The sequence below is a fragment of the Lynx canadensis genome, chromosome E2 (assembly GCF_007474595.2).
Source record: "Lynx canadensis isolate LIC74 chromosome E2, mLynCan4.pri.v2, whole genome shotgun sequence".
In the NCBI taxonomy this organism is placed as follows: Eukaryota; Metazoa; Chordata; class Mammalia; order Carnivora; family Felidae; genus Lynx; species Lynx canadensis.
The window spans coordinates 36383076-36404943 of NC_044317.1; the positions used below are offsets into that span (position 1 = coordinate 36383076).

The 21868-nt window shown below is 36.5% G+C and overlaps 1 protein-coding gene and 1 non-coding gene across 4 annotated transcripts in view; both read left to right on the forward strand.

Annotated features, from left to right (window-relative positions):
• Positions 1-21868, forward strand: part of ITFG1 (integrin alpha FG-GAP repeat containing 1) — a 336603-nt gene that overhangs the window by 262224 nt on the left and 52511 nt on the right. For all 3 annotated transcript variants that reach the window (XM_032591243.1, XM_030298124.1, XM_030298123.1), the window contains exon 14: positions 21651-21729. In XM_032591243.1, the coding sequence (XP_032447134.1) occupies positions 21651-21729 (79 nt within the window). The remainder of the gene's footprint in view (positions 1-21650; positions 21730-21868) is intronic.
• Positions 4533-4636, forward strand: LOC115503620. Its single transcript, XR_003965455.1, has one exon. It is a non-coding gene; the product is annotated as a U6 spliceosomal RNA (small nuclear RNA).

Sequence of the window (21868 nt, forward strand, 5' to 3'; positions counted from 1 at the left end):
ATGTTCCCATTGTCTTTATCTTAAAATAAAAGCAACTTTAATTGTATGGAGAACTTTCATTTAGAAAGTCACATAAGTTGGGGTGCCTGGGTGGCTCAGTCGATTAAGTGTCCAACTTCAGCTCAGGTCATGATCCCCCGGTTTGTGGGTTCAAGCCCTGCATCGGGCTCTGTGCTGACAGCCTGGAGCCTGCTTCAGATTCTGTATCTCCTCCTCTCTCTTCCCCTTTCCTGCTCACACTCTGTGTCTCTCTGTCTCTCAATAATAAACGTTTAAAAAAAATTTTTTTTAGAAAGTCACATAAGTAAAATTCACCATGCAGAGAGATGTTCTTACGATGATTACTCCAACAGTCCTGCACCTTTGGGCTTTTTTTTGGTGACAGATCTGCCTCCCATTCGTCCATTTATTATTTTCTTTGAAATTCAGATCCTGCTGAACTGCCTTCACATATATCATTTTCCTGCCCCACTGATATCACAAATCACAATTTTATGACAACCTAAAAGAAACAAATGCACACTATACTTCCCCAGTTTTCCATATCAAATGTATGCCCTCTTGTATTTTATGAAGAAGTAGGCCTTCTTCATATTGCTTTGTACTGAACATAGTATAAAGTTTCACATCAGGTATATGCCCCTATGTGAAACTAAGAGGGAAAATGTACCTACCACATGATATTCTTTACCACTTGAGTGAATTTATGAGTTGGATAGCTCTTGTGCTACTAATATGTTCCCACCTGATACAGGCAACCTATTTGATAACATGAAGAAAGGAAAGAATTATTCAAATCAGAAACCAATCCCACCCAAATTCCTTCATCTCCATTTTGAAAACCCCTGATCATACTCTGGACCTTACCTACCAGAACTATTTTACTTTAGAAATTTTTTTATTGTATGTTTATTTATTTTGAGAGAGAGGCATGCAGGCGAGCAGGGGAGGGGCAGAGAGAAAGGAAGAGAGAAACTCCCAGCAGGCTTCATGCTGTCAGCCCAGAGCCCAACTCAGGGCTTCATCTCACAAAGTGTGAGATCATGACCTGACCTAAAATCAAGAGTCAGAGGCTTAACCTACTGAGCTACCCAGGTACCCTACTTTTGAAATTTTAATGCCATCCATTCAGCTATTTGGCTACAAACTATTTTCCAGCCTTCTCTTTCCCATTACTACACCTGTTCAACTTTAAGGTTGTTAGTCTCTTGACCTGTAGTCAGCCCACTCCTGCCTTTACCTTCCTTGTGTAGCTACATCAACCTCACTCCTGCCATTACTTTTAACTCCCATTAAGCACTCTCCTTCTACTGTACCTGCCTAGCAAAATTATAGCCCTGGGTTAGTCCAAGCTATTTACCTTCTTCAGTCCTAGACCTAGGCTCCTGGGCATTTCTAAAAAAAATAATAAACATACTTGCATATTGGTACCACCACTAGTTCATAGTCTTTACCTGAAATGAGCATTCTTAATTGTAGCATAGTCTTATATGGATTCCTAGTCATCTTTTCGCCCATTCCTTTTCTCTGATTACTTTCAGGATTTTCTCTTTGTCTTGGGTTTTCTGCTGATTGAATATGATATGCATAGGTAAATATAGGTTTTTAGTATTTTTCCTGTTTGGTGTTCTCTAAGCTTCCTGGATCTGTGGTTTGATATCTGTCACTAATTTTGGAAAATTGTCATGTTATTTCAAACATTTCTTTCTATTCCTTTCTCTCCTTCTCCTTCCAGTAATCCAGTGACACATATGTTACACCTTTGTCCCACAGTTCTGTTCAATTTTTTCATTAGTTTTTCTCTGTGTGTTTCAGTTTTGGAAGTTTCTATCGCTAGATCTTCAAGCTCACTGATCCTTTGTTCAGCTGTATCCAGGCTTTCTTCATTTTTATTATTTCTATCATTTATGTTTGATTCTTAAGAGTTTCCATCTCTCTGCTTGTATTAACAGTCTGTTTTTGCATGCTGTCTACTTTTTCCAGTAGAGCCCTTAATGTATTAATCATAGTTCTTTTAAATTTCTGGTCTGCTAATTCTAACATTCTGCTATATCTGAATCTGGTACCAATGCTTGCTTTGTCCATTCAAACTTTGTCTTCTGCCTTTTAGCATGCCTTGAAATTTTTTGTTGAAAATCGGATATTATATATTGGGTAAAAGGAACTAAGGTAGATGGACCTTTAGCATGAGGTTTTATGTTTATCCAGCTAGGATAACTCTAACAACTGTGTTTACTGTTTGCAGTAGCTATGCTGTCAGAGGAAGCAGTTTTCTCCAGTGTCTTTTTTCTTCCCTATTGTCTTTGTGTTTTTCTCCCACTTCTTAAACAGGGTCCGAGGCTTGCAGTGCTTTTAGCTATAATCCCATTATAAGACGGAAGCCCAGTTGATGTGGTGGTAAGGAGCAGGAGTTAGAAAATGCATCCTATACTCCTATGATTAGGTCTCAGGCTTTTAGTGAGCCTGTGTCCCTGGGATGTGGCATACACATGTGCTTCTTCTTTGCTTCCCCTCCCCCATGGGCAAGACAGGAAGGCCAGAAAGGGCTAAAGTTAGGCATTTCCTTTCCCCCAGGTTAAACCCAGGTCACTTAAGATCTAGTAAAATAGTTTTCCTTGAGGGTAAGGTGTTAAGAACCAAGGGCTCTGGGCCTATGTCAGAATGCTTACTTCCCCTCCCTGTGCTAGAAGCATGAGAGTTCTAACCCAATCTTACCCCTGAGAATCTGGTGGGACTTCTGGAGGTAAAACTCACAAAAGCGTGGGGCTCCTCTAAGACTGTTTACCTCCCTCTTCCAGAGTTTGAATTCTCAAACTAGTTCCTATTGAGCTTCCAGCAATTTTTCCATTACAGTTTAAGTGTCCTTCCAGTACTAGCTCCAGTTTCAGTCATCTGCTTCTAGGCCTCTGCTCCCAGTAAGCTGTGATTCTGTATCCACCCCTCTCTCCAGTGTCAGGGTAGCAGTTTGCCCTGTGACCTGAGTTCTCTGAATCTAAGGAGAATTGCTTTTTTACTTCAGCTTTTTTGTTCTTTTTCTGAGGAATTAGGACTTCCAAGCTCTTTACAGGTCAGATCAGAAACTCTCCTCATATTTTTTCTTTAAAGATTTTTTTAAGTAAATTTATTTTGAGAGAGCAGGAGAAGGGGAGAGAGAGAGGGAGAGAGAGAATCCCAAGCAGGCTTCATACTGTCAGCGTAGAGCCTGACGTGGGGCTCAATGTCATGAACTATTAAAGCATGACCTGAGCTAAAATCAAAAGTCGGATGCTTAACTGTCTGAGGCACCCAAGAGCCCCTCTCCTTGCATTTTTATCAGTATTGCTTTATTTTTCCTTGTTATAGCTTTATTACAACATAACTGACATGCAATAAGCTGTACATAATGAATATATTCAATTTGATGTTATGATGTATATATTATATATATATACACAATATATATATTTATTTGGATATATATATCCATTACATATGGATATATCATGCCAATATAATGAAACACATACTATATCTAAAAGTTTTATTGTGCCCCTTGGCTATCCCTCCTTCTCACCTTCCCTGACCCTCCTCCCTATGCTACTTACTTTTCCTCAGTCACCACTAATAGCTTCTCTGTGAGTGTTGCTTTACTTTAAAAGTTGTTCTTGTTACTTCATGGCTTTTATCAATACATCTTCCTCTGTGTCATTTATTGTTCTTTTCCTTGAAATTTGTTTAACTTTTTTTAAAATTTGAACATCTATAGAAGTATAGGTTAATATAATAAAACTCCTTGTGTCCATACTACCATCCAGCTTCAGCACTATCATCATATACCACCACCTACTAATTCCATTCACAGCCCCTCTTAAGCTATTTTAAGGAAAATCCATTATGTCTTATATTCTGTAAATACTTCCATGTATATCTCTCTAAGATAAGGACTTTTTACATGTTAGACCAGAAACTCCCATTTTTTCATAAAAACTATTTTATATCCTTTCCAACATCTTCTTAAATCCATCCCCACGTTCATTTCTCAGTCATTGACCTAGATTCCTACTTCAAAGGGAAAATAAGAATGTAAAATCAGAATTTCTTCAACTGTGTTCAGTAACTTTGGGGAAGTTATATAACTCCTATTAAGCCTTATTCTCCACATCTGTATAATGGGGAACTAATTGTATGCATTTATGTTAGCTTCCTATTCCTGCTGTAACAAATTACCGTACATTTAGTGGCCTCAAACAGCACAAATATATCCTTTTACAGTTGTGGAAGTCAAAAATACAAATACGCTTCACAGAGCAGGACTCCATTCCTTTGGAGGCTTTAAGGAGAATCCATTCCCTTGCCCTTAACTTCTCAAGGCCACCTATATTCCTTGGCTTATGGCCCTTCTATCCATCTCTAAATCCAACCACGTAGCATCTTCATACCACTGACCCTAACCCAATCCTGCCTTCCTCTTTCACTTATAAGGACTGTAGTGATTATATTGGGTCCATCTGGACAATCCAAGATAATCTCTCCATCTCAAGACCCTTAATCATGTGTTTGCTTCAGCAACACATATACTAAAATTGGAGTGATACAGAGATTAGCATCGCTCCTGGGTAAGAGCGACATGCAAATTCATGAAGCATTCCACATTCTTAAGGGAAAAAAATCCTTAATCACATTGGCAAATTCCCTTTTGCAATATAAGATTATCAACAGGTTTTGGGAGCTAGGATGTGAACATCTTTAGGGGACCATTATTCTGCCTACTACACTACCTCCTAAGGTTTTTATTAGGATTAGAAGAATTAATGTAGGCAAATCAGAGCAGAGGTCTAATACACAATAAATACTCAAAAAGTGTATCTGCTATTCTTTGTCAATGGTAATGGTTATTTTCCTGCCTTTATAACATCCCTGTATTAGCAAGGATAATGAGTTCCAAATTTTTGAGAAATTCTGGTGTTCTGTTTGCCTTCAAGATAAGACTAGAGGTCTATTTGACTTCATGACTTTTTTCTTATAATGTAAATCTTTTTTTGATATATATCATAAATTTATGAAATATGGATATCAATATTTTTAGTGAGAGCTACCATAAACATCTGTGAATCTAAAGAGTATTTTTATTCCTACTTCCTGATTTTTCTCTTTAAATACCAAACTAATTTTTTTAATCTTTTATTCACAATATAACATATATTGTGGGGACGCCTGGGTGGTTCAGTAGGTTAAGCGTCCGACTCCAGCTCAGGTCATGATCTCATGGTCTGTGAGTTTGAGCCCCAGGTCAGGCTCTGTGCTGACAGCTCAGAGCCTGGAGCCTGCTTCAGATTCTGTGTCTCCCTCTCTCTCTGCCCCTCCCCTGCTCATGCTCTGTCTCTCTCTGTCTCAAAAATAAATAAAAACATTTTAAAAATAATAACATATACTGTGTTAGTAGAGATTATAGCTTCTTTCTCTGTCAATTGGTAATTCTTTTAAGAATTACCTGCTGACTTTTCCTACTTTATGGATTATGAGTCTATAAGCAGGCAAATGAGTATTCTCATTGAACAAAGGGTTGGAAATAGTCCTTTAATCTGCTATATACAAAAAGAATCCATGCATATTCCTTTTAAGTAGTTTCATGAGGACAGAGGAAGGATCTGTTTTGCCTGTCTGTATGTCCTAGAACATAGCACAGGGCCCGTGCTTACCAGTTTCAGTTATCTTCTATAGCACTAAATATAATCTCTTCATCCACACCCATCCCTTTTGCTATTTTTTTTTTATTAATCAATGTACTAATTATGCTGTGAGTCCCACATCCTTCTCAGAGACCTCATTCCATTGTTTATTCTACCTAGCCTGTGTATTCAACCTCCGCTTCTGTGTTGCTGCCTTCCCTTCAGCATTTAAGGAGTACCTAAATCTCTCTTATCTGCAAGAGCAAATATGCATATTTTCCAGAACCTCACATCCTCTCCAGCTATTACCTAATCTCGGTTTTCTCTGCTCAGTCAAATTTATTAAGTTGTCCACCATTGGATCTCTCCCAATTAGTTACTTCCATATCCTTAACCGACTGTCGTAATCTGGCATTTGACCTGAGGCCTGGTTCTCCTGACCACTCCTAGGAACACTCTCCTTTCCTTGGTTTCCTTTATTTTCACGCTTTCTGGCTCCCTTCCACTTCTCTGGCCATTCTCCCTTTTCCTTTATGGACGTTTACTCTGCCCACCTGGAAATGCAGGTGCTCCTCAGGCTCTCACTCTAGGTTCTCTTCTCACTCTACTCTCTCAGTTATCTCAGTCTCTCCCCTATTTGTTTGGTGGGTGTTTTGTTTTGTTTTGTTTTGTTTTGGGGTGCTTGTTTTTGCCATTTGTATACTGATCACTCCCAAACCTGTTTTCCAGCCATCTCTCCTGAGCTTCAGACCTTTATATCTGAGTATCTTACAGGGACTGATAAAACTGAAATCCAGTGTTTCCCCACAAAAACTCAGTCCACTTCTTATGTTCCCTTTCTCAGTTACTTTTTCCTTTCCCTTACCCCCCAGATCTACTAGGTTATTGGTCTCAACCCTTAAATATCCTTCCTCTATCCAATCATCATTTAGTCCAGGTTATCATTGTTCTTGCTTTTCATGCCTGACTGTTGGGAGTTATCTGAGCCATCCTTCAAAAAGGTACCCCAGTGATCTTTCTAAAATACAGACCTTCAGTGGCTTCTCTTTGTCCTTGAAAAATGGTCCAAATCTAGTTAGACCTAGTTTGACCTAGCTTGAGCTTTTGTTTACCTCTTCAGCCATATTCCTTGCCATTTCTCCTCACACCCACTCCCGGCTCTCTCAGCCACATATAACTACTTGTTCTGCCATTCTGTCTCATCTCCAGCCTCTTGCATGTTTTTTCTCTGTCCTGAAGCCTCCTCTTCTCCACCTTCTCCTAGAGTCCTTCATGTGACCTTCAGGTCAGCTTTCAGACAGTATTTCCTCTGAGAATCATTCCTGGGCTCCCCACTGACATAGGTCTGGATATACCGTCTGTTGTTTCTTAGCACCCTATGCATAGTCCTGCTACTTACCACTTCTGTATTTGGTGAGTTATCTGTGTTCAGCCCTTGAAGGAGACTGGGTCTTGTTTATTATTCTGTACTTACTCCCTAACACAGTGGCCTGACACATAGTAGCACAATAAATATTTATGTATGAATAAATGAGCTTTTCCTAAAATTTGGTTTCCTTTTTTTTTATGGGCCTTCATTGATAAATTTACCATACCACCTCTTAACCACAATCACAATCCACGTACCACCTCTTAACCACAATCACTTAACATATTCATTGTTAAGTTTGAACATTTGCAGAATAAATTACAAGCTATTCACAAGAGAAATGCATTCTGCAAAGCCCTGATATAAAGGGAAAACATCCCTTATTTATGTTCTCAGAGATACCTCATTATGAGACAGATGTTTCAGTTGTTACTACAAACAGATTTTTAATATATGTAGCAGAACAAGATGTATCTTTAACATTTTTTTTCATCTTTTCAATCAGAAATATTCTCAGGCTTGTATTTGTTCTGTGTAGGAATAATATGAGAAAGTATAAGCCAAGTAAGTTTCTCTTTGTCTTTATTTTAAGGAAAATAATCTGATTTAGTACTTTTACCTTCCCATCTTTAAAAGACACTAGTCTTTGCTACAACAAATATTTATTGATCAAAACAGATTTATGTATTTGATATCTTTTTAAAATATTATTCTACCTTTAATTCTAAGTATTTGCCTTTTTATCACACCTGACAGTGGCAATATCATCTTTCCTCTACCAAGGATAGAAAAAAATTGAAATTTTTCTACATTTAATGTCCTTTTATAGTCCTTTACAAAGGGAAAAATTCCTTGCATTTTTAACAGGAAAATAACCAAAATTAAATAAATAATTTACTGAATTTAATGTCTTGAAGAAATAAGAAATAATAGAAAAAATTCAATATTGAACTAAATTAGGCAATACAGTTAACACTAATGAAAATAAGGAGGGGCGCCTGGGTGGCGCAGTCGGTTAAGCATCCGACTTCAGCCAGGTCACGATCTCGCGGTCCGTGAGTTCGAGCCCCGCATCGGGCTCTGGGCTGATGGCTCAGAGCCTGGAGCCTGTTTCCGATTCTGTGTCTGCCTCTCTCTCTACCCCTCCCCCGTTCATGCTCTGTCTCTCTCTGTCCCAAAAATAAATAAACATTGAAAAAAAAATTTTTTTTAAAAAAAGAAAATAAGGAAAAATATCCATGAGTGTTTATAAAAACATGAACAAGATAAAAAAATTACCTGTGAGAAAAATAAATCCATATGTAAGTCACCTATTTTTCTAACATTTTAGAATCATAAACTTTATATTGCATAGTTAAACCTAATATTGATTTTAGCTAACACAATGTGTCTTACAAGTTCTTCCAGTTTAGTTTTACCATCCAGAGCCAATGATGTAAAATATACTGTAGTCTCCAAGTAGGAGCCCAAGACCTTAAAACAAATCCTTAGATAATCAGGCACTTAACAGTGACATAAAAACCCCAAGATTTGTCTAGGCTACTTAAAAAGATAGTCTAATGAAGAAATGAAATGTATTCCAACCCTGATTTTCTATAATTCAACAGGCATACAGAGGACAGTTAGTTTAAAACAATCTGTATAATACAGCACCCAGTGTTGCATCAATATGACACATCCTAGAACAAGAAAAATGAGCCAAATATAGTCCTTGTTTACTTCTAGAATGGAAAACTTGAGAGATCACTAATATTTTTTCATTTAACTTCTCTGAATTCTCTCAAACGAATATCAGACATGACATTTAAAAGGAAAGTTGGGACAATGTGAGAGATTTGTACTGATTTTCACACAGAAAGTGAACTTACTAGATGATGGGGTATACGGCTCAGCATTCCAGAGGAATAGCTAATGTCTTAATTTTTTCTTACCCAAATTTATGAAATCAATTTATGAAATGTTTTCAACAAATATGTTTCTGCCTTGAAAATAAAAACTGAAACTACTGTAAAATTGTATGTTAACTATACTTCAATTTAAAAACGAAAATAGGCAATTACAACATGACTTCTTCTAATGACAGAAGGAGGCTTCGTCTCCTAAGTCAGAAGTTGGCAAACTGTAAAAGACCAGAGAGTGAATAGTTTCAGCTTTGTGTGGGTCACATGGTCTCCATCATTTATTTAGTGCCTAAGGTTGACGTGGCTGTAGGCCCTGGGGCTACTAAGAGTAAATTCTTGTGACCTGAATTATAAAACCACATCATTCCTTCAGTCATTGAAAAAAAGTAGTTGTTAAGCACTTACCATGATCCAGGCTCCACTATAAAACATTGGGATACAGCAGTGAACAAATCCAAAATTGTACCCAACCTCATGGAATTCACAATCCAAGACCATATGAAGAATTACAAGAATGATGAGCACTTCAGTAGTAAAGTACCCAGCGTTAGGAGTGCTTATAACTGGGCGAACATACCCAATTCAGGTAGTTAAAAATTGGAGGGATGGGAGAGGAATGGATGGGGTAAAAGCATAAAAGAGGGGAATGGGCTTGGATTGTTTAGGAAATCAAATGTCCACAGCAAAAACAATTCAAGAGTGTCTTCAAAGACACTCTTTGGGCAGCTCGAAAAAAAAAAGACATTTAATACACTTCTTGCTAATCCTGGATGTTAGGTCTCCATAGGAATGTGTAGGGGGGAACGTTGACCTCAGTGTGAATTCTGTAGGGGGGAGGAATTTCAAAGAGAAAACAGTTCATTTTATAGAAACTAGTATGCATTTGTTTCATTAAGCAAGAACTCTTAACACTTACACAACCAAGATTACTGTACCACTTACTACAGGTTACATCCTCAAAAGTGTGTCTATAAACTTCAGATGAAACTCAGGACCTCCAAAGCAGCACCAGGTCCATTCCTAGACCCTGACTCAGCCTTCTTCCCCCACTTACAAACCAGGGACAAAAAAAAAAAAAACCAAAAACCTGTGTCTTTTTCTGTTCAATTCAGGAACTTAGATGTCTTACTGTAAAAAGGAAGAAACTCTCGTGAAATGGTGAAGAACTTGATAATTACTCACTTAATATAGGAAGTGATAAAAAAGAGATTGTTTACTTTATGTATTGTTACAAGTCTTCCCATTTATAGTAAGTACCTTTTCCTTATCCCATGTATGTGGAAAACATTTCTAAACGTTAAAACACATCATTGGCACATATAAACCTTATGCTAGAGTGATCATCCATATCAGACAAACTACTTAGAATTTTATAATTTCTGCCTTATTGTTCTTTCTGTTGAATAGAACAGGGGCAAGAAAACACCATCCAGTGGACAAATCCAGCTTCCTGACTGTTTTTGTGAATTAAGTATTATTGGGACACAGCCGCACTCATTTATTTACATATTATCTATGGCTACTTTAATGCTATATCAAAGTAACTGGCAATGCAAGACCTTATGGTCCACAAAGCCTAAAATATTTACTGTCTATCTGGCTCTATAGAGAAAATGTTTGCAGACATCTGGGCAGAATAACAACAATAGAAAGTAAAAGTTACTCTCATCTTTCTCTGATTAACTAAACTTTTTAAGCTAGCACCCTAAATATCCATTCAGTCAAATATTTGCTGTTTCAGAGATGTTCCCTCCAAATCATTTTAAACTATCTCTTGTGAAACTGTACAAGCTATAAGATTCTCTCATTTGAAATACTCTGATTTATTGCTCAAGATAGGAGTGCTTCCGTCTACATGATTGTTCTTTCTCTCAATTTAAATCACTTGCAAGTTAAAATTTGCTTGCAAATTTAATAAAGGTTATTTAATGCTGAAATATCCATATTTTCTTATGTATACTACTTGCTTCCTTGCTTGTCAAGGGAATTCTACTCCCACACATATTCCAACAAGACCCTACACTTCACTTATATACCTATCTGATAGCCTTAAGTTTGCCCTTAAGAGGAAAAGGTCACACTATTTTGTAGTTACAGATGAAAATTGAGTATGCTCAAGTCATAATAGTATAGGCCACGTGAAAGCACTTACACAATAAATACTTTCAGATCATGCCTTTTAAGAGCTAAATAATTTAAAGTAAATAAACATTTCATATTATATCACACAATTCAGAAAGCTTAATGATTCCCATCTTGAATCTCTCTGCCTTTCAAATCTGCGAAATTTCAATTCTATGAACTCTCATTTTACTGCTTTGCAAAATTTGTGTTGGTTAAGAAAGGTGCATTGCTACTATAAAAAAAAAAATCCGCACCACTATAAGCAATTGAAAAGAATGAGAAGTGTCTCAGTGTTTTCTGTGTACCCAACTGAATCAGTGGTTTTATTCTCTTGTATTCAATCAAATCCAATCATTAAATAAAAACTTAGGGTATGCTAAATACTCTCATAAGCTGATAATTTTTATAAAGTATACAAAATGTAGTCCTAGTAGATAAGTGGGGTCCCCAAACAACCAGCATCAGCATCTCTGGAAAGTGTAAGAAATGCACATTCCCAAGGGCTCACCCAGACATGTGAAATAAGAACATCTGAGGATGCACTCAATCCATCTGTATTTTAACAGTCACTCCAGGTGTTCAGTGCTTTCTAAAGTTTGAAAGTCCAGTCCACAGCCCTGGACATTGGGGAAAGGGATTTACTATAGGCCATCTTTGTCTTACACAGCAATTATGTATACTTGGAAGTGGAATTTTATTCCAAAGATAAATTCTTGCAAAGAAATTATTCATGTAGTTTTAGAATCCTACAATAAAAAAAAACAAGAAGGTGAACTTGATAAATGTTTCTGGTTATAATCAAAATAATTTTGCTCACTTAATAGTTCAACATAATTGAAAAGGAGATTTCATTACCAAAATTAAAAAACAATAATGCATACATATTGAATACTTACTGTGTGCCAGGCACTGTTCTAATTATTTTACACATATTTGCTCAGTCTTCACTATAATCCTATGAGAGAGGTACTGTGATTATCCTTAATTTAAGATGAGGGAACTGAAACAGGGAGGAGTTAAGTAACCTGCCGAAGATCACACAGAAAATAAAGAGGAGAAATTTGAATCCATATTGTCTGACTCTAAAAACTACATTGTTATTCTCAGGATTTGAAAAGCTAATACCTAAAATACTCTCAATATATGAAATATATGGAATAACTCACAGGCCTAAAATTATTGTATTAATGAGCTCTAACTACCATTACACAATACAATAGAAATTTATGTTCTCACAGTTATGGAACCTGGAAGTCTAAGATCAGGGTACCAGTATGGTCACGTTTTGATGGAGACTCTCTTCCTGGCTTGCCAAGGGTCACCTTCTTGCTTTGTGTTCATATTGCCTTTCTAGGTTTGAGCACATGGAGAGAGAGAGAGCAAGCTCTGTGGTGTCTCGAGGGTTGCACTCTCATGACCTCTCTAACCCTAATTACCTTCCAGATATCAGCACATTAGGAGTTGTGGCTTCAACATATAAATTTGGGGTGGAGACAAACATTCAGTCCATAACAGAACAAAAATCCATTTCAGAGGAAGTGTGAAGAAGAAATTAATGTGAAACTCACAGATGTGTTATCATCATTCCTGATTGACATTCCCATAGTTGGGGCTCCTGGCATATTACCTTTTCAGGTTTCACCTAAAGGAATTTAAGATGTGTGCATAAATACTTACATGAACTAGAGGAATTATTTCAGAAATTCTTAATACAGATATGTAAAAAATACTAAAGATATAGCAATACTCCTAGCACTTCTACTGTATTAGAAGAGACACAGGGTAAAAATTATTCCAAGTATCTTGGCACTCAGTGTAAGCATGATCATTTTTTAGTATATTCTGTACTGAGTATTCATATAAATGCCAAGTGGCACTATCTTGGGAAAGAAAAAAAAACAACTCTGAAACATGTGTAATGCTATGACATATAGAGTAAGAGACCAAAAAGATTTATAGGCAGAGGTATCAGTCATATCATTTCAAATGGGGAAGGCAAAGCAGGATTTATTACTCATTATGTACACAGTGGTTTTAAAACTCCTTGGTCTAAGGACCCCGAAGAGTTTTCTTTGAGTTACGTCTATCACTATTACTCTATTTGAAATTAAAAACAAATAATTGCTAATGTTTCTATTAATTCATTTAAAAATAACAATAAACCCATTGTATGTTAACATAACCTATATTTTATGAAAAAATTAACTATACCTTCCAAATTTAAAAATTAGTGGAGTGGCATTGCTTTACATTTTTTTTTTAAACCTCTTTAATGTCTGGCATAATAGAAGACAGAAGATTCTTCTATCTCTTTTTGCATTCAGTTTTTTGTTGTTTTCGTTGAAATACATGAAAAAAATTTTACTTCTCACACATGTATAGTAGAAAATGGGGAAGTTTGATTTCCTGTTCAGATTAATACTATACTGAGGCTGAACAAGTGGCAGTTATTGACAGGTTGCTTGTAGTGAGGAATTTTAAACCATATCAATGAATTTTTCTTGCTCTGTTACGTTACCCACTGGTTATTTACAAGTCTGTTGAATAATTTTCCATACATTTGTGAATTTACATTTATTGAGGCTTGTTTTATGGTCTACTACTTGGTTCCCCCTGGAGAATGTTCTATGTGTGCTTGATAAGAATATGCATTCTGCTGGAGATGAGTGCAGTTTTCTTTCCACATCTGCTACATCTAAATGATTTATAGTATTAAGTCATCTATTTCCTTGTTGATCTTCTGCCTCATTGTACTATACATTAATAAAACTGGTTTTTTGATAATTATAATAGTATCCAGCCATTATTGTTGAATTATTTATTTCTCCCATCAATTCTTTATGTATTTTGGAACTCTGTTGTTAGGTGCATTTATAATTATGTCTCCTTTTGGGGTGCCTGTCTGGCTCAGTCGGTTGAGTGTCCATCTTCGGCTCAGGTCATGATCTCATGGTCTGTGAGTTCAAGCCCCATGTCAGGCTCTGTGCTGGCAGCTCAGAGCCTGGAGCCTGCTTCAGATTTTGTGTCTCTCTCTCTGCCCCTCCTGCTCATGCTCTGTCTCTCTCTCTGTCAAAAATAAATGAACATTAAAAAAATGTATAATTATATCTCCTTTTATCATTATAAAATGTCCTTTTTGTCTCTAGTAACAAATTTCCTCTTAAAGTGTATTTTGTCTTAAAGTGTCGTATGGCCACTCCAGCTCTAATTGGGTTACCATCTAGATGGGATTTTAAATCCCTTGTTTCTTATACTCTATTTTTTTAACTTATTTTCTTAGTAGTTTCTCTCAGAATTAGTTTCCATCTTAGAAACAATCTATTTAATTCATATTAATGCCAACTTAATTTCAATAGCATAAAAAAAACTTTGCTCCAGTATACCTCAGTTTACTCCCCCCTCTTTTGTTCTTTTGTTGTCATACAAATTACATCTTCATGCATTATGTGCCAACAACATGGTTTTTTAATTAATTACTTGCTAAGTGAAATAAGTCAGAGAAAGAGATATATGTTTTCACTCATGTGGAATTTGAGAAACTTAACAGAAGACCATGGGGGGAAAGGAAGGGAAAAAAATAGTTTCAAAAGAGAGGGAGGCAACCATAAGAGACTCTTAAATACGGAGAACAAATTGAGGGTTAATGGGGACAAGGGAGAGGGGAAAATGGGTGATGGGCATTGAGGATGGCACTTGTTGGGATGAGCACTGGGTGTTACATGTAAGTGATGAATCATGGGAATCTACTTCCAAAGCCAAGGGCACACTGTATCATACTGTGTGTTAGCTAACTTAACAATAAATTATATTTTTAAAAAAATAAAAATAAAGTAAAAAATAAAGATGTGTTTTTTATACTATATTGCCCCACATTCAAGCTAACTCAAATAAACTTTTATTTGCCCCCCCTCCCAAAAAAACCACAATGAACCACAATGACCTACCTCCTCACACCTGTTAGAATGGCTAAAATTAACAACTCAGGCAACAACAGATGTTGGCAAGGATGCGAAGAGGATCTCCTTTGCACTGCTGGTGGGAATGCAAACTGGTGCAGTCATTTTGGAAAACATGGATGTTCCTGAAAAAATTAAAAATAGAACTACCCTATGACCCAACAGTTGCACTACTAGGTATACAGGAGTGCTGATTCAAAGGGATTCATGCACGTCAATGTTTATAGCAGCAGTATCAACAATGGCCAAAGTATGGAAGGAGCCCAAATGTCCATCAACAGATGAATGGATAAAGAAGGTGTGTGTGTGTGTACACACACACACATACACACACACACATACACACACACACACACACACACACACATAATGGAATATTGACGATAAAAAAATGAAATCTTGCTATTTGCAACAATGTGGAGGGAACTAGAGTGTATTACGCTAAGCGAAATAAGTCAGAGAAAGACAAATATATGATTTCACTCATCTGTGGAATTTAAGAAACAAAACAGATGAACATAGTGAAGGAAAGCAAAAGTAATAAAAATTGAAAAAAAAACAGAAGGAGACAAACCATAAGAGACTCATAAATACAGAGAACAAACTGAGGGTTGATGGTGGGGTGTTGGGTAGGAGGATGGGCTAACATGGGCGATGAGCATTACAAAGGGCACTTGTTGGGTTGAGCACTGGGTGTTATATGTAAGTGATGAATCACTAAAGTCTATTCCTGAAATAATTATTACACTATATGTTAAGAAACTTGGATTTAAATTTTTTTTAAATAAACTTTTAATGTTTATTTTTATTTTTGAGACACAGAGAGACAGAGCATGAATGGGGAGGGTCAGAGAGAGAGGGAGACACAGAATCTGAAACAGGCTCCAGGCTCTGAGCAGTCAGCACACAGCCCAACGCGGGGCTCAAACTCACGGACCGCGAGATCGTGACCTGAGCCGAAGTCGGACGCTTAACCGACTGAGCCACCCAGGCGCCCCTAAATTTTAAAAAATAATAAAAAAATAAAAATAAAATCTCTGCTTAGTAAGTCAAACATCTAGGCTGCCTTGGGGGCAATTTCTACTGACTGCTTTTCTTCCCTCTATGTATGAACCAAACTCTCCTATTTGTGTCATAATTTTCTTTTAAAAACCAGACATTTTATATAATGGAGATCTCTCCCCTGGGTTTGTTGTTTTTGGTGTTTGTTGTTGTTGCTCCTGTTTTTTCAGTGATTTTCCTGGGCTAATACTTTAAAGTCTCTATTGTGTGTAGCCACTGAACTCCCTACTCAGCCTAAGAGTCAGATATAATTGGATAGACATTTCCTTAAATGAGATATTAGATGAGAGATTAGGGCCTTTGTGGTCTTTTGTCTGGAAACAGTGTTACACGTGTGTGGCCTGCTAGTCTCCAGAAATATGTCAGAGCTTTTCAAAGCCCGTCTTTGAACATCTTGTTCACATTTTGCCTTTTAAGATTTGGTCAACCTCTTATTAGCCCAAACTGGTATCAAAGAAGCAATTGCTAATGATTGTTTTTAATAAATGTCCCAGTGTGATAGGGCTATCCACCCAGAGCAAGTTCTCAGTCTTTCCAAATAAAGATAGTTAGAATAGAGCTTTGGTGAAAACTGCCAGACACAGCAAATAGTGACATTTCTCTGTGGATGAGGCTTTGGGAGCTCCTAACCTGTTCTGCCCCTCTATTAGCTGCTATGCTTTCATTTTCACGCTAATGTAGTTGCAGAGCTGCTGATTTCAAAGCCTACTTCAGAGCTAGGGAAAGGGTTATAGGAATAGGACAAATTAAAATGCAGCAAAGTGCACTATTCTTAACAATATTCAGTTCTTTTCTTGAAGTTCTTTTCTTTTCAGATGCTTGCAAAACTTTGATTTCCAGAGTCCTGAAAGGATTTGACAATTTTTTTTTTACCAGTGTTCTCATTGCTTTTATGAAGGAGATTTTTGAGGTCCTTACTATACCATTCTAGAAGTGATTCTCCTCTATTATTTTAAAATCCATTGGTCTGTCTTGTACTTTGAATCTTCTTTTATCCATGAATGATTTAATAACATCATGCATTGGTCATTTGGAAAATACTGGTTTACCAAGTTATGCAGATCTTCCCAATATTAACATATTTCATTATATAATATTTTAAAATCACACTTGTTAGGGGTGCCTGGGAGGCTGAGTCAGTTAAGTGTCCAACTCTTGATCTCAGCTCAAGTCTTGATCTCAGGGTCATGAGTTTAAGCCCAGCGTTGAGCTCCACACTGGACCTGAAGCCTACTAAAAAATTTAACTAATTAAATAAACAAAATAAAATCACACTTGTTATATCACCACTGATCACATCGGAAAAGTTGTTAAGTTTTTAATATTTCAGGCTCACAGTGGTGGATACAAGTCTTCTAAAATTCCAATTTTCAGGGCACCTAGGTGGCTCGCTCAGTCCATTGAGTGTCCATCTCTTGATTTCAGCTCAGGTCATGATCCCAGGTTGTGGAATTGAGCCTCACATCAGGCTCCATGCTAAGCATGGAACCTGCTTAAGATATTTCTCTCTCTCTCCCTCTCTCTCTCTCTCTCTTCCCCCCCTTCCCCCCCCACCCCTGCCCCCTCCCTTACTTACGCTCGTTCTCTAAAATTTAAAAAATAAATAAAATTCCAATTATCATTGAGAAGCTCAAATTTTATCATTAGCCACGAATACTGCCAGTCATTTTCCTACAAATGACAGACTTGCCTTGTCATTTTCAAGAAAATGTTGGCTAAATTGAAATACCTAATGAACAACCATAGTTTAGTGCCACTGCTGATTATTCACCCTTTTTACAGTGGGACCTTGGGATATCCCAGGGACCCAGGGACCTTCCACCATACTCAGAACTATTGTATGGAGGAATTGAATCTGGATTTCAATATTAAAGTGACTGACCCATGATGAGAAGTGAAATTCAGCTTTAAGACTCATAATAGTGACTTGCTGACCTTATTTTTTAAATGAATATAGAACAAGAGAGAAAAACATGCCTAAGTAAATCTGTAAAATAAGGTACTGTGGATAATAGTATGAAATTTTTCAAGTGTGAAGTACAAAAAAATAGTCTAGAATACATTTGGGGAAGTTCACTGAAAACACTGCTTATATTCAAGATACCAATATTCCAGCACATAGACGAGACCATGGGTAATGAAGTAAATTTGAGGTTGTAACACAGTGATAAATGTAGCCTCATAAATATTATTTCAAGCTTCGGTAGGATGAGACAAGAGTAAACTATGAAAGGGCATACCCTATTCCAAAGAAATAAACCTAGGAGAGATGAAATAATTCATATTAAGAAGTGTATACCACATTAGCAATGTTTGTTGCTAAGCATGTGAAGCAACATTCAGCTAGTAGGAGTGTAAACCTGTATTACCACTTTAGAAGAGAGAGAGAGAGAGAAAGAAAGAAAGGGAATGAAAGAAAGAAATGGCACTACTTGTGATGAGCACCTGGTGTTGTATGGAAGCGTTGAATCACTATATTGTACACCTGAAACTAATATTACACTGTACATTAACTAACTGGAATTTAAATTAAAACTTAACAACAACAGTAATAATAATAATAATATTGCTACCTACCAACATAATGGAAAAAACAGAAGGAAATATTGAATATCTATTCAAAGAGTGTTTAGAGCCCCAAATCCTCTCCTTGCCTCAGCTTTGTAGATGGCTTCCATGTCTATTCTCACCCCAGCAGAAGTTTAGGGTTTTGTTCTCTGAGGAGGTTGTTCAACTGCAGCATGCCAGGCACATAGCGTAACCCAAACCTTACCCCTAACCTAACACTTAGCCCCTAACCCCTAAACCTAACTCTATGGAAAGGTCTCTGAACTGCAGGATGCCAGGCACATACCTTTACCCTGGCCCTAATCCTAACCCTAACCCTGGCCCTAACTCTCTAACCCTATATTTGAGAGGATAAAAAGTAGATGTGGTATCTATGTAATGGAATATTAGTCATAAAAAATAATGAAATCTTGCTATTTGCAATGACATGGATGGAACTAGAGGTTATTATGGTAAGCAAAATAAGTCAGAGAAAGACAAATACCATATGATTTCACTGATGTGGAATTTAAGAAACAAAGGAGAAAGGGCAGGGCGGGGGAGGGGGGGTAGGAGAAATGAGAAAGGCATACTAAGAATCAAACTTTTAACGATAGAGAACAAACTGATTACCAGATGGGAAGTGGGTAGGGCAATGGGTGAAATAGGAGATGGGGATTAAGGAATGCACTTGTTGTGATGAACAACAGGTGTTGTATGGAAGTGTTGGATAACTATATTGTACACCTGAAACTAATATCACACTGTATGTTAACTGGAATTTAAATAAAAACTTTTTTTAAAAAACTGGCACTACCTAGTACACTTGAAGATGCACACATATCCTCTGACTTTACAATTCTGCTCTGGGTACATAACCCCTGATAAATGTTATTAGCACTTGTGCATCAGGTAACATACATAAGAATGCCATGTTTATCATGGCAAAAAAAAAGGAAACAAGTGCCAATCAACAATAGAATGAAAAATATACCCTAATCATAGAATGGCATATTCCAAAGCAGTGAAAATGAACTATACAGCTACATGCTTAATCATGAATACATCTCAAAATAATATATTTTTAAAAGCAAGTTTTAAAAAAACAGAAAGATACATACAGTATTGTTCTATTTACATAAAAATTTAAAACAAGCATAACCAAATATATTTTAACACATTTGCATAAATGATAAAACTATAAAGTAAAAAGGAATAATTGCATGAAGATAATTCCATAGTGTAACTTCTGTAAAACTACTTGTAGTTGCTTTAAAATTGTGCATATCTAAAGAACAATGCTTTCTCTTGCCCATTTGCAAAAGAGTCTTGGTCATTCTTTCATTGAAGTAATATATGTTGTACAAAGTGTACAAATATTTTTTTTTCCTCCAGAAAAGGACTTCACTGGGGCTCCTGGGTGGCTCAGTCAGTTGAGCACCCAACTTCAGCTCAGGTCATGATCTCATGGCTTGTGGGTTCAAGCCCCACCTCAGGCTCTGTGCTGACGGCTCAGAGCCCAGAGCCTGCTTCGGATTCTGTGTCTCCCTCTCTCTTTGCCCCTCCCCTGCTCACGCTCTCACTCTTTCTCTCTCAAAAATAAATACATATTAAAAAAATATTTTAAGAAAAAAAAGGACTTCATTGATAAGTTTGTTGTTAGTAGTTGTATTACTCATAAATCTTTTACTCAGTTATATCTTATGAATAATTCCATTCTTAGAGCAACCTGTTTTCTCATGACCATTGAAAGTCCATAGACTTCTAACACTCTTAAAATTCAATCAGGTAATTGTCATATCAATTAAATCCATTATTTCTGGCCTGTCATCCTGGAGGAAAATCATTTCTAGCACATCATTAGACCATCTACATGTCTTAGTTAACTTTTCTCTACTTTAGTGGGAAGAACAGTAGAATTTTGAATTCTGTGAAGTGTTCAAAGAATTTCTTAATCATTTTGTCATCTCCTCTTAGGATACCCATTAAAGACATTGGTTTCTTTGTACTCTATTTAATTAGTGTTGATATATAGAGAGAATAAATCATTGTATCAAGGTGTGAGGAATGTTCCAGAAGTAAGGAACAATAAATACACAAATTGGAGCCAAACATCGTGACTGTAACTAGGCTCTGCCAGTTGTGTTTTCCTAAACTGGAAAATAATGTATTCTCTTAAGTCTAGCATAAGAGAAGAAATGTGGTGGAACTATTCATTAATATTTTCCAGTCTTTTATAATTATTATGGGTGGATTTTATTCATTTTGATATTTATTTTGGGAAAATGTAAACTATGTCCAATCCATCCCAGAAGGGAAAGGGAATTCTATACTCAACAGAAATGTCATAATAAGACTCGCCTAACTCTATTCTAGGTGGAACCAAAAGTAGTAAATTTTGCTTAAAATATTCACATTAATATAATAAAGAATATTAGATGTTAGAAATATACAATAAAATAACTATAAATGCAACTATGAAATCATTTAAAGTGTTGAGAATTTTCTACTAACAGAAGTTTTCTTTTTTTTATTTAAAAAAAAAAAATTTTAACGTTTATTTATTTTTGAGACAGAGAGAGACAAAGCATGAACGGGGGAGGGTCAGGCAGAGGGAGACACAGAATCTGAAACAGGCTCCAGGCTCTGAGCTGTCAGCACAGAGCCCGACATGGGGCTCGAACTCATGGACCCCGAGATCATGACCTGAGCCGAAGTCGGCCACTTAACTGACTGAGCCACCCAGGCGCCCCACAGAGGTTTTCTTTTGAATACTTAACAGGTTGTCTACTTAAGGAAATGTTCTCTAACTGCCATATATGTATGTATGTGTGTGTTTGTGTATATATATACACACATACATATATATATACACACATATATATGTATATATGTATATATATAATATACATAATATATAACATATATTCTATATAATAATTATTGTAAAACTGTTTTAATTTATTTGTAAGAGATTTGTCTGAAACTTCAAATGACTTACTTACTTTTGTAGGCTTAACTACTTATTCCTTTTTTATTGCAGCCCTTTGGAGTAAATCAGCCTGGACCTTATATCATGTATACAACTGTAGATGCAAATGGATATCTGAAAAATGGTTCAGGTAAGACTTGATACAATATCCATAATACACAAAAACACCTTCAATCAATATATTGGCAAGGTAAGCTGGATCACAAAAATTATCATCATGTTTTCACACCAGAAACTGTGCCCATCAGATTACAAAAAGATCCTTATGA